The following is a 12500-nucleotide window of genomic DNA, read 5'->3' on the forward strand; positions in this document are numbered from 1 at the left end:
TAATCAATAATAATAATAATTCTTACTGTTGTTTCCATTAAAAAGTTCAATAATCAGTTCAAAATATTACAGGCTTAATACTACAGCCGCGTTTGTGATCTGGTATTGAATAATAAAATAAAAATCGGGGTACTTTTTATAAATAAAAAATGAAATTAAAATAGCTCATTTAGCCAAAATGATGCCGTCTCTCTCTCTCTCTCTCTCTCACACACACACACACACACACACACACACACACACACACACACAAAGACGAAGAAGACTGATCAACAACTCTTAATTACCACTGATTTAAGTATGTATGATAATAACATACGAAAATAAATCTTAAAAAAAAAATACAATATTATCTTGTCTTAATTTTTTACAATTTTCGTGAAAAGTAGCTGTTATTAATATCAGAAAACAGTGATTTTTTTTTACTGAATAATTAAGCCTATTTACCTATTTATTTATTTACATATTCGCTTACACGCGCATCTATTTATTTACACATTAATTTCGGCAAATAGGCCATATCTTGTCCCTTCGCAAATATATTCGACATTTTATAGTTCCGGCCAAGTCATGATTTCATTGCATTTAGGTCGCGGCCGGAGCTAACTAGCGTCACTTCGCTTTTCTTAACGGGCTTTCTAGCGAGCATTTATTCGCCCAGAGGTGAAAGTAATAAGAAAGCAGCCGTTGGCAAAAAAAAAAAAAAAAAAAAAAAAAACACCGCTATAACAAATAATTAATTTAACATACCAACTCGTTCCCGGACGTAGGTACTCAGCTTAAACAGCGGGCAGAATCAAAGTTATATATTTCTTCATACGAAAACCTCTTAAGAACGCTTCGTCAGTCATATAAATATAATTTCTTTTAGAAGCCGACGAGCTCGAATTTCCTCAGTAAGGGAGGAATATTCATGGAGGAAATAAACGTCATTGATGCGACAGCAATAAAAAACAAGATATATATAATTTGCTGTACATTAATGTGCTTCAGAGAGAGAGAGAGAGAGAGAGAGAGAGAGAGAGAGAGAGAAAGAGGTGGGTTGCAGTGTTTCGTGGTTTTCCAATTAAACGCGAATGAAAAAAAGTACTTATACTTATTTGTGTACATAGTACACAATCTTCAGAGAGAGAGAGAGAGAGAGAGAGAGAGAGAGAGAAGTGATTTCAGCGATTTGTAATACATTTTCCAATTAAACGCGAATAAAAAAAATATGTACTTTATACTTATCTGTGTACAAAATCTTGAGAGAGAGAGAGAGAGAGAGAGAGAGAGAGAGAGAGAGAGAGAGAGAGAGAGAGAGAGATTTCCCTGCATCTAGCAGGTACTCGAAGGCACCAGAAATGAAATTTATTGAAAGGCCTCGCTTGAATACAAATGATGTCGGCCTTCCGAGATGCACAGGGCTGCTTATAATAAAATCTGAGGATTTATGGAACACGGGACTACGCCGGAATTGGCCAGACCTTAATGCGGAGGATTTAGGATTAGCATTGGCGAAGGATTGGTGGATTCAGGATTGACGAAGGATTGGCGGAATTTGGATTGAGTAAGGATAGGCGAAGGATTTTTGGCGGATTTAAGATTGGCGAATTTAGGATTAGCGAATTTATGTTTGGTGGATTTAGGATTAGAATTGGCGAAGGATTGACAGAACCAGGATTGGTGGAATCAAGATTAGTATTGTGGATTTAAGATTGGCGAAGGATTGGCGGAATCAGGATTAGCGAATTTAGGATTGGTTGATTTATGATTGGCGAATATAGGACTGGTGGATTTAATATTGGCGCATTTAGGATTTAAGATTGGCGAATTAAGGATTAGGATCGCGGATTTAGGATTAGCGAATTTAGGGTTGGTGGATTTACGATTAGGATTGCGGATTTATGACTGGCGAAGGATTCGCGGATTTAGGATTGACGCCTTAGAACTGGCGGAGTTAGGATTACCGAATTTAGGATTGGCGGTTTAAGATTGACGAATTTAACGTTAGGGTTGAAGATTTATGACTAGGATTGACGAAGGATTTGCGAATCTAGCATTTAGGATTTAGGATTAGCTTTTTTAGGATTGGTGAACGTAGGGTCGGCGTATTTAGTATTAGCGAATTTAGGATTAGGATTCCGAATTAACGGTTAGGATTGCCCGATTTAAGATTGGGGAAGGATTGGTGTATTTAGGATTGGCGGATTTTTTATCACTGGCGAACTGAGGAATGGCGGATTTATGATTGGCGAATTTAGGATTGATGGAATTATGTTTGGACTGCGGATTCAGGATTGGTGGAGGATTGGCGGATTGATTGATTATATGCCAATTTATGACTGCCGTTTCAGGAATAGCGAATTTAGGATTAGCGGATTTATGTTTGGATTACGGATTTAGGATTGGCGAAGGATTGGCTGATTGAGGATTGACAAATTTAAGATTAACAGATTAATGATTAGGACTTTGGACTACGGCAGTTTTGGTGCTGAATCAAAATTAGCCAACGAGAAAGTACAATCGGTTAAAGCATCATTAAACGCCTGATAACAGCTGTTGAAATTGCCAAGAGAAAATGGGCCTTTATTTATGCTTAGTCATAGCGAGTTAGCTTTCAATTTTGTACGGATTAACTAAGAGATAAAAGTGGAACATATGTTTTAATTCAGTGGTATACAATTCCTGTATGGATTTTCCGAGCAATAACGAAAATATAATCTATATATTATCAAATGCAATATGTGTTCATGTATTAATTTTCCAGCCATACAGAGAGATATTGGTCCGAGCTTCTTAGGGACAATACGTAACGTCTTTTGTAGAGAAACTTGCCGTCTCGACCCTGTTGCATACGAGTATTACTACAGACCTTGTAGAACGTATGAGTTCTGTGGAATAATAATTAATAATAATAATAATAATAATAATAATAATAATATAATAATAATAATAATATTTTCATCCGATTGCATCAGTTTATTCAACTGGATTATTTATAATAATAATAATAGTGCCCCTCATTTGTTTCTGTTTACTGAAGCGGAATGTATAATAATGAATACTGTAATGATAAGTTAACCAGAATAAATACACCCTTAACAACAGAGGGCACTTGCCTAAGAAGAAGAAGAAGAAGAAGAAAGAAGAAGAAGAGAAGAAGAAGAAGGCTTTCATTCTAGGGCACCTTTCCTGTACTTCAGTAATACAATACTTTTTACGAAGCAGCTCGCCTACCATAGATGGCAGATGCGCAATAAAGTACGCGTGGCGCGTCAAGAGATATAAGAAACGTTGCGATATTGTCCAAAAATTGTTACAATATCCTTATTTATAAGACTTTTCCATGGCTGATCCAGCCACAAAGTTACCTTTCACAGTATCTTTAGAGATGAAAGAACTACAAAAGTCTACACAAACCCGGTTTAGCATTACTCTGTTGGTTTTGAAATTAACTTCCTCATTTCCTAATAATGTTACAATATTATCTAAAAATGTTAAAATATCCTAAATAAATCTTTTGTATGACTTATCCACCTACAGAGTTCACCTTCATGGTACCTTTAGCTAAAACAAATAAAAAAATCTACAAAACTATAGAATTACACTGTAGGGTTATTGAACTTCCTTAGTTTCTAATACTTTAGGCTAGAAATTAAGAAACATCATAATATTATCCAAAGATATTACAAAATCCTCATTTACATCCAGCTACAGGGTTCATCTTCACGGTATCTTTAGAGTTAAATCAAATACAAATACCTACATAACTCTGTATAGAATTACACTATAGGTTTACAGAAATTAACTTCAAAAGGGTAGCGGTGCGTTGCCCTAAAACTATGGATGCAGTGAAAATTAAATTATTATTTCTAAATGTTTTCTGCCTTGTAAGCGAGTGTGAAATGTTTGTAAGGCGTAATAATGCTAATATTTAGATAACAAGGCCTTCTTTATAAGAGTGAATAAGCTGTAATTAATTCTACTTTAAAATAAACTCGCTAATTACCCATAAATTATAACGTGACCAATAAATTATAAGCAATCAGTGCTCCGATAATTATTTAATTACTGCCTTCACACTAAAATTCGAAATATTACAATATTATAGTAGTCCCGGTAATTAGCCCACGAAAAGAAAGACTTATTGTAGGTGGTCAAAAGTTCACGATTTTCCTCGTCGTATTAGTTTGTGAGTATAGAAACCGATGCTTGTATATTATAATAAAGAAAATTTGCCTTGCTTTTTTCTTAAATCTTTCCAAATGAGTAGGCCTTATAGTCTGTGTGTATACTATATATATGTTTAAGTTACTCTTTATACGTATGTATGAAAAATACATCATACAAAAGAGAGAGAGAGAGAGAGAGAGAGAGAGAGAGAGAGAGAGAGAGAGAGAGAGAGCACATTCTACATCCAAAATGACATGTTAGTTCATCCTTTTCATGAGCATCCCTTCCCTCATCAAGAAAATGAATGATCCCAGATATCAAATATAAGAACGAACCGATAACATTACACCATTAAGTAAGGTGTTCATTAAGGAGAAGTAAGAGGAGGTAAAGGGACGTGCAGAAAGAAGAGATCTCGCCTAATTAAAAAAAAAGGGTGAAAAATTGATAAATTAATAAAAAGACAAAAAATGCATTAAAATACGAGGTGAATAGCATTAAGGTAGCAATTTCAATCTAAAGACTTTCGGTTCTCAACTTACCTTGATTGAGTCTTCTTGGGCCAACCCCAGAGCCGGAAGCAACTGTTTCTTGGGAGACTCGCAAGTGAAAGAGTTGGAAGAGGAGTTGGAAGAGGAGGAGGAGGAAGATGTCACACTCGGGGATGACGAAGGGAGTTGGAGGTGATGGTGTTGGTGATGGTGGTGGTGGTGGTGGAGTGGCAGGTGTTGGAGGGAGAGGTTGGGGGTCACACTCGGGGAGGAGGCAGGTAGCGTCGGAGTAACACTCGGCGAACGAGTCATCGCTTTGGGCGAGCTCCCACTCGAAGGGCGCGAGAGGAGAACAGTACCCCCTGCGCCAGAAGCAGCAGCTGCAACAGCAGAGGGCGTCACGCTAAGGGCGTAGGCATACGATGGGGTGGCACTGGGCGAGGATGAGGATGAGCGGTTCAATGTCGATATGGGCGTCATACTTGGGGAACGATCCACTAGCGAGGGCGTCGAAGAAGGCGTGGCAGCGGGAGGAGGGTGAGGGGGTGAAGCTCTGCTATCTACGCTCTTCGGGTTGTCCAGTTTACAGAGCATCTTGCTGTACATGATACCGTGGTGGGGAGACGCCACTAATAAACCGCTGCTGCATTTGTCTACCAGGGATTCCATACTGAGTCACTCTGAAACGTGATGCGTCATCACTGATTTATTTCGACTTTTTAAGGAAACTGTGTTTTGGGAGGAGGTCACAAATCCCAGACGATTACGACCCTCAGGAAACTTTACTTCGGGAGGTCACAAATCCCAGACGATTACGACCCTCAGGACACTTTACTTTGGGAGGTCACAAATTCCAGACGACTACGACCCTCAGGAATTTTTACTTTGGGAGGTTACAAATCCCAGACGATTACGACCCACAGGAAACTTTTTTTCTAGGTGGTCACACTACCAGACAATTTCCATCACTCGCTCTCGGGAATCTCACACGAAAAGTGTCTGAGCTTCATAAAGTATTTCTGCGTGTCAATCATTCCCACCTCATAGCGCACCGAAAACACAGGTTTATTCCAGTGATCTTTCAGGAAATGCACTGCTGGAAAACGGAAATCATTGCGTTCGAACGCAATCAATGATACGTAAAGCACTTGAGGCACCACCCGTAGCCCTGGGCTTGAAGTGTCTCACCTTACGTCAGATTCACAAACGGGGGCGTTACTGATATACGAATTCTGTTAAAAGGTTTTATTTTCTTTCTACAAATTCTTCTTCTTTAAATCTTGATAAATATCACTTGAGTCACCTCTGGAGAATTCTCTCACCTTACGTCAGATTCACAAAGAGGCTCATTAATAATTCTGTTAATTTGTTTTCCTTTTTCTTTTCTACAAAGTCTTCTTTAAATATCGATCATTATCCTTATATAGGCACAGTTCAGGTAATCGAGTGAAGTAGCGAAGAACTGCTATAGGTTACCGGGACCACTTTTCAGAGGACACACCATTCCTTCTCACTGAGCCTTCGTCAGAAGTAGTAGCAGTCGTTCGCGGACGGACGCGCAAGAAAGGCAGGACACATTCCGTCGCACGTAGCCTGGGCTTTTGAGCGAGCGAGCGAGCGGATCGCAACTCGGCCTTTGCAGCAGTCCCTGGAAGTCTGGAAGTCTATCTAGTTCCTGGGATGACCCCACTACGACCCAGCGCGCGCGAGGGAGTTCCGATCGGACAGGTCCTGATGGGGAAGAAGGTAGGGCGAAGGGTTGATTCCTTTTCGAACGGGATCGATCTTCTTCGGCATCATCTGCCCCGACGGAAGACGCTCTTTTCGCAGAAAAAAAGACCCTGGATGCAAATTGCACCAATTAGCGCGGATTAAACTCGCGCGAATTAACGTCATGTCCTTAATCGAACGCGAACATAAAAAACTTCTTAAACTCGTTTTCGGTGACAGAAGAACTGGAAGGCAGAGCGTGATTGGCTGGTTAATGTGGGTAGGCGGTGCATCTTCACCCCGAGGCAGCCACTGAACGAGAGGTGAATAGCAAGTGACCACTCGCCAGAGCAGTCGCTGTCGGGCCGCGGGAAAGTTGGGATGCCGCCTGGGCCTGGCGCATCTTCCCTTAGCGGGTCGCCCTTGTGAGCTATTGGAAAGTATACGCGCTCACAACTTCTTTCCAGCCTTACGACTTGATTTGTACGTTAGCCAGGCACGTCAAAAAGTCACTGGGCACTGACTGAAGAGCCGAATTGAAGTCTTTCCGGGCGATTAGTCGTTTTCAAGTTACATCGTTCGAGTGGAAGGAGGAGGAGGAGAAAGGACACCTGTTCCTTGGCACACACACAGTCGCAACTACGAAGAAGCAAACATAATCCCTTTTGGTCATTCCAGGTGGTCGGAAACGCTCATACACAAAAAGAGGAGGACTTGTTAGGAGAGGCAGGAGGAGTAGTAGTAGGAGTGACTTGCCTCACTCATCTCCTCCCTGGAGGCACGTCAGTGAAAGTTGCGACAACAACCTCCTGCGTCCTGCTAAAGGACCCGTTCCTGGGACCTGAAACCAACCAGCCACTTGTAGATGCGCGCGTCCTCGTCGCTACTTACCACATGCCCTTCCTTTCCCTCCCCCCATCCCTCCCCAATCCCCATCCTTCTTCAGCCCTCCAGAGGGAGATCCTTCCTTCCTTCTTGGACTCATCTTCCTCCTCCTCCTTCCTCTGCGCCTTCTACAGGAACTTTTCCTGCTACTAAGACTTTCAATTACTGTCTCCTTTTACCAGGGAATATACGCACGGCAAGTTTCTCATTTTAACGTAAATAAAAACAATAAAATTTATTAATTATATTATATCAATTATTATTCAAAGCAGAAATGACTTGATTCATCCGATGGATTAAAGATCATTAGTCACATATAGACATGAAGGAAAAATTGGCTCGAATTCCACGTCATCCCGAGGGCCCTATCTCGGCTTACTCGTTGTCCCAGATACGAAGATATATTCATTATTTATATCTAAAGCGAGAATGCGTATTACGAAACTAGGAAAATTGTGGTCATAGATTCGTTTCACCTCCACTGAAATACTTACGGTTAGTAGTAAACAAGGAAATTGCATATATATCATAAATATATATATATGTATATATATATAATATATATATATATATATATATATATATATATATATATGTATATATATATATATCTACTATATATATATATATATATATGATGTGTGTGTGTGTCCTTGTGTGTGTGTGTGTGTGTGTGGTGAAGGTAAAAGGCCCATAAAACACTATTTAAACGTTCAAATAGTGTATTAGGGCCTATTATCTTCATATATACTGTGGTATTACAGTAAAAGACATCCATATGTATATATATATATATATATATATATATATATATATATATATATATATATATATGTGTGTGTGTGTGTGTGTGTGTGTGTGTGTGTGTGTATACTATATATATTTGTAACCGAGCTTAAATACAGGACTGAGTTTGGGAGTCGTTAAACGTAAAATAATGAAGATATCAAAGTCATGCCATTGTAATCGTAATAAAGTCTAGTTTTGCTGGTGCAAAAATGTAGTGTCATGTTCTAATATCAGGTTTAAATCAACTCAGTTTGCTAGTAAAAGTATTCTCTTGTCTACAGCTAGAAATGAGGAATACTTTGCCCAGGGAAGTTTTGGATTCCTCTGATCTCTGAATATTTAAGAGAGGAGCAAACTCATTCCTGCTCTCTGCTGACATCTGAATTTCAGGTGTATATTTTCTGTTCCCTCAGATGTAATTATTTATCTCCTTTTCCTATTAGCTTTTCTCTCTCTCTCTCTCTCTCTCTCTCTCTCTCTCTCTCTCTCTCTCTGTATGTGTGCGTACACGCACGCGCGCGCTTGCTGATTTCCCTTTGGAGAACTCTTGGGTTTATTAGTCTGTTGACTTGTCCATAAGGGTTTCAGCCAAAGATCTAGAGAGAGATACAACGTATAAAATATTTTACTTGATGAATTACATTGTGCATACCTCCATACATGATTTCAATTTAACCCGAGTTCTGATAATAGTATAACATTTCTTAGTTTCCAGTATGGAACGTACGATTTTAAAACCTAATTGGCCCTGTCTTCATCAAATTTTTGCTAGACATTCTCAGGTAAAACATTAAGAACAAAAAGGTTTTGACTATAAATTTAACGAAATTTGCGCACAGATTCTTTCTGTCACCGTTCAATTCTCCTTTCCGACTACTAGTTGGCTCTCTACTTCAGCTGCTGCTATTCGTTGTGAACTGTATAATCTTAAATTTTCTTCTCAGCTTATATTTGTTTGTTTTAAGTATATTCATTAATTTCCTTTTTCCTTATAATCTTTTTCAAACTTATGGGCCTTGTACCTCTTGCTTCTTTCATACAAATGGGTGCTATTTTTGGATAATAATAATAATAATAATAATAATAATAATAATAATAATAATAATAATAATAATAATAATAATAATAATAATAATATTCCATATTTTATATGTTCACTCAAGCGTACTGTATAATAACAAATTAGAAAATGAAAAAGAAAATAATAATAATAATAATAATAATAATAATAATAATAATAATAATAATAATAATAATAATAATAATAATAATAATAATAATAGCAAAACTTTTCCCATTTATACCTGCTTATTCAAGTAGGCTTTATATAAAAAATTACGCAAAAAAATATATATATACAAAATCCTTTAAACCAAACTCTTCACTCTTACCCATCCAAGACAATTTACTGTACCTCCCGACTATAATCTCCCCCAAACGGCACGAAACAGCTTTCGTCAATGTCCCTTCTGTAATTGCTAACAAGGACATTTTCGTGCTCACCACTGACTGGATCAGGTTGGGCAAGAAGGCCTTGGAGGGGTTAAGTGTGGAAGGAAGAAGGAAAAGTGGAAGGAGTATTATAATGCAGAGTTAACAGGTCGACCTAGAAGGCCTTGTGGAATAGTGCTGCTGGTCTATGTCCAGTGTCTCTCTATGCGGGATGTCTGGGACAAGATTCCACTGGCGTTCAGACTTATAGAGATACCGCTTTCTGCGTTTAAGGTTTTGGGAAGAATGCGATTATGCATTCAGATATACCTAAGTTTTTACTTCTTATAAATGTTTCGGTAGAATCTAAGGGTTCTAATCACAAAATAAAGGCACCGTTTTATTTCTGGGTTTAAGGTTTTCGGAAAGACTTCTTGTCTTTGGGCTCCCATCGCGTTCAGGCTAAAGGCACCTATTTCATATGTTTCTGCGTTTAGGGTTTGGGAAATGGCGTGTTTATGTCTGGGTTACAATTGCGTTCAGACTAGACACTTTTTTTTATTTTTTTTTAATGTGTCTTTTTATATGAAATTCCTGGGACATGGGGAGGATTCCACTAGCGTTCAGACTAAAGGCACCTCTTTCTGCGTTTAGTGATTTGAAAAATAATGATTTATGTTTAGCTCCATTGGCGTTCAGACAAACTTAAGGTTTTTTCAATTTCTTAAATTAGCATTTGGGTACTGCGCGTTAATCTTTGGGTTCATTTGCGTTCAAACGAAAGGCAACGTTTACTGCGTTCAAGCGTTGGGCTAAAATTTCTTGTTTGTTGAAACTCTCAACACTTAGTTGTGACGTCTCAGGTTTTTTCCGGCTCTTAGGAATTGAACTTGTGCAGGCGAGAATCCTAACTGTTCTGATTAACGAAAATCATTTGAAATAATGCAGTGTTCAGTTAGTGAAGACAGTCAGGAAGAGAGAGAGAGAGAGAGAGAGAGAGAGAGAGAGAGAGAGAGAGTAACTGTCTTCGCAAATCCCAAAATATATATGCCAGGTAGATAGACGAATAGACGAAGAAGAAGAGGAGAGAGAGAGAGAGAGAGAGAGAGAGAGAGAGAGAGAGAGAGAGAGAGAGAGAGAGAGGATTTACTTAGCAAATACAAAGGTATGGACAGAGACAGCAATAACTACTTATCTTTGCACATCCTAAGGCTGTACATTAGATACCAGCGAGAGAGAGAGAGAGAGAGAGAGACTGTATACCATTTAAGGGAGCCTTTCGAATCCATTTGAAGAGGAGGGAGGCTCATGGCATAACACAGCGTGTCATGCCAAATAGGCATCGCCAGTCTTCTAACAACAGAGTTCCAACAACAGAGATTTAACTGTAAACGTCATTGACCTTTGACTTCAATAAGCCTATGGTTAAACTGACCTAATTTTGCAGGGCAACATTACATAGTCCATTGGAACCTCAGAAATTCTAGCGAAGATGAAAAGCATTACTACCCTCAAGCAGTTCTCCTTGTAATGTTAATCATTCGCTTACATTCTTATCTATATATTTACTGATTTGTTAATTCATTTTTCTCCTTTATTAATTGATCTCTTCTTTCTGTATTTCCTATTACCTTCTGTTATTTCTTTGAAAGTTTGAATTTCAAGTCAATGGCTCCTATGGGCTTCTTCCATATGAGCAGGGTTCGTCTCCTAGGAAGCGTCTTGGCCTCAAAATACTCGATTTTGAACGAAAAATGACACTTCCCAAAAGACAGCTCAATATAATTAATAATAATAATAATAATAATAATAATAATAATAATAATAATAATAATAATAATACCTCAGCATTACCGTGGAAACACCCAAAGAATTTAAAAGAGGGTGGTTTAGGTAAAAATGCTTATCACAATGTTTGTTTTTGTAAAAGGAGGATTCTGCGCATTTTATCTGCATAATATGGATATTCTAAGATTCTGTCAGTTTCGTACAAATAGATAAATGGATTCGTCTGGTTCCGAGCCAATGTCTTTATGGATTCTTTATGGGTAATAGAGCAGAATGAATTGGTAAACACAGACTTCTAAAAAAACTCGTAGAGTCTGCTTCATTGAGAGATTCATGAATAAACAGATAAATAGCATCCCACGAGTGTAAATTTACAATTGTCTGAGCTCATGCGTTTAAATTAATGTGTCTATTTATATCCTACGGCGCTCAAGAGTAGCCCAAGTAGTGGAATAATAAAACCATATTGTATATCTACAAAGACGTCACATATTAATTCTGACTGACATCCCACGAAGAATAAGATCACAAATAAACTCTCAACGTGCCAAGGCTATCTTTGACTAAATATTTAGACCTAGTCAACAAACGAAATAGCACATTACTTCGCTACCAGAACTGTGCTATGAGTCGCAATGAAGTAAATAAGAGTGCACGAATATGGAGAGAGAGAGAGAGGAGAGAAGAAAAAACACTTGGTCTTATTTGCTGTGTTTCAAATTAAAATGCCCTGTCCAACAAGTTAGTTGCGGGATCTGAAGGTAAAATGTTCCCATTATTACCAAACAAATTCTGTAAGACAGCTGAAAACTCTGTTAATATACTTTTAAAAGCAACTGATAACATTTATATAATTCAGAAAAAAACACTTCCTTACGGCCAGCAAACAATGGAGTACCAGTAGTACCGTTTTTATTCTATACAACCTTGATACCAGATATAAGCACCGACTCGTTCTTATTGATCTGAGCGCTTTCTTTGAGTCAGTAGACCATAAATCTCCTCCACTGAGGCTTCGTGACTTAGGTGTTGTACGGCTCCATACTCGATTTCATTCACAGATTTATCAAGTGACCCTCTACGGAGCGTTGCCGTTGTTTATGGCAGTTTTATTGAGCCAAGCCTAGACCTATAAATCTCGTTTGGTGTTCCTAAGGAACGTGTTCTGGGGTCTTTTTTTTTTTATTAGTTTTTTACGTGTTTAGTTTTTTTCTGTTATATGATTTTTATACATTGTACAGACGACGATGC

The 12500-nt window shown here is 38.3% G+C and overlaps 1 protein-coding gene across 1 annotated transcript in view; it reads right to left on the minus strand.

Moving 5' to 3' along the window:
* Window positions 1–6490, minus strand: part of LOC135226357 (uncharacterized) — a 133078-nt gene extending 126588 nt beyond the window's left edge. Inside the window, exon 1 of the mRNA XM_064265817.1 lies at window positions 4698–6490. Within this exon, the coding sequence (XP_064121887.1) occupies window positions 4698–5315 (618 nt within the window). The 5' untranslated portion in view covers window positions 5316–6490. The remainder of the gene's footprint in view (window positions 1–4697) is intronic.
* Window positions 6491–12500: the final 6010 nt, after the last annotated feature.

The sequence above is a fragment of the Macrobrachium nipponense genome, chromosome 14 (assembly GCF_015104395.2).
Source record: "Macrobrachium nipponense isolate FS-2020 chromosome 14, ASM1510439v2, whole genome shotgun sequence".
In the NCBI taxonomy this organism is placed as follows: Eukaryota; Metazoa; Arthropoda; class Malacostraca; order Decapoda; family Palaemonidae; genus Macrobrachium; species Macrobrachium nipponense.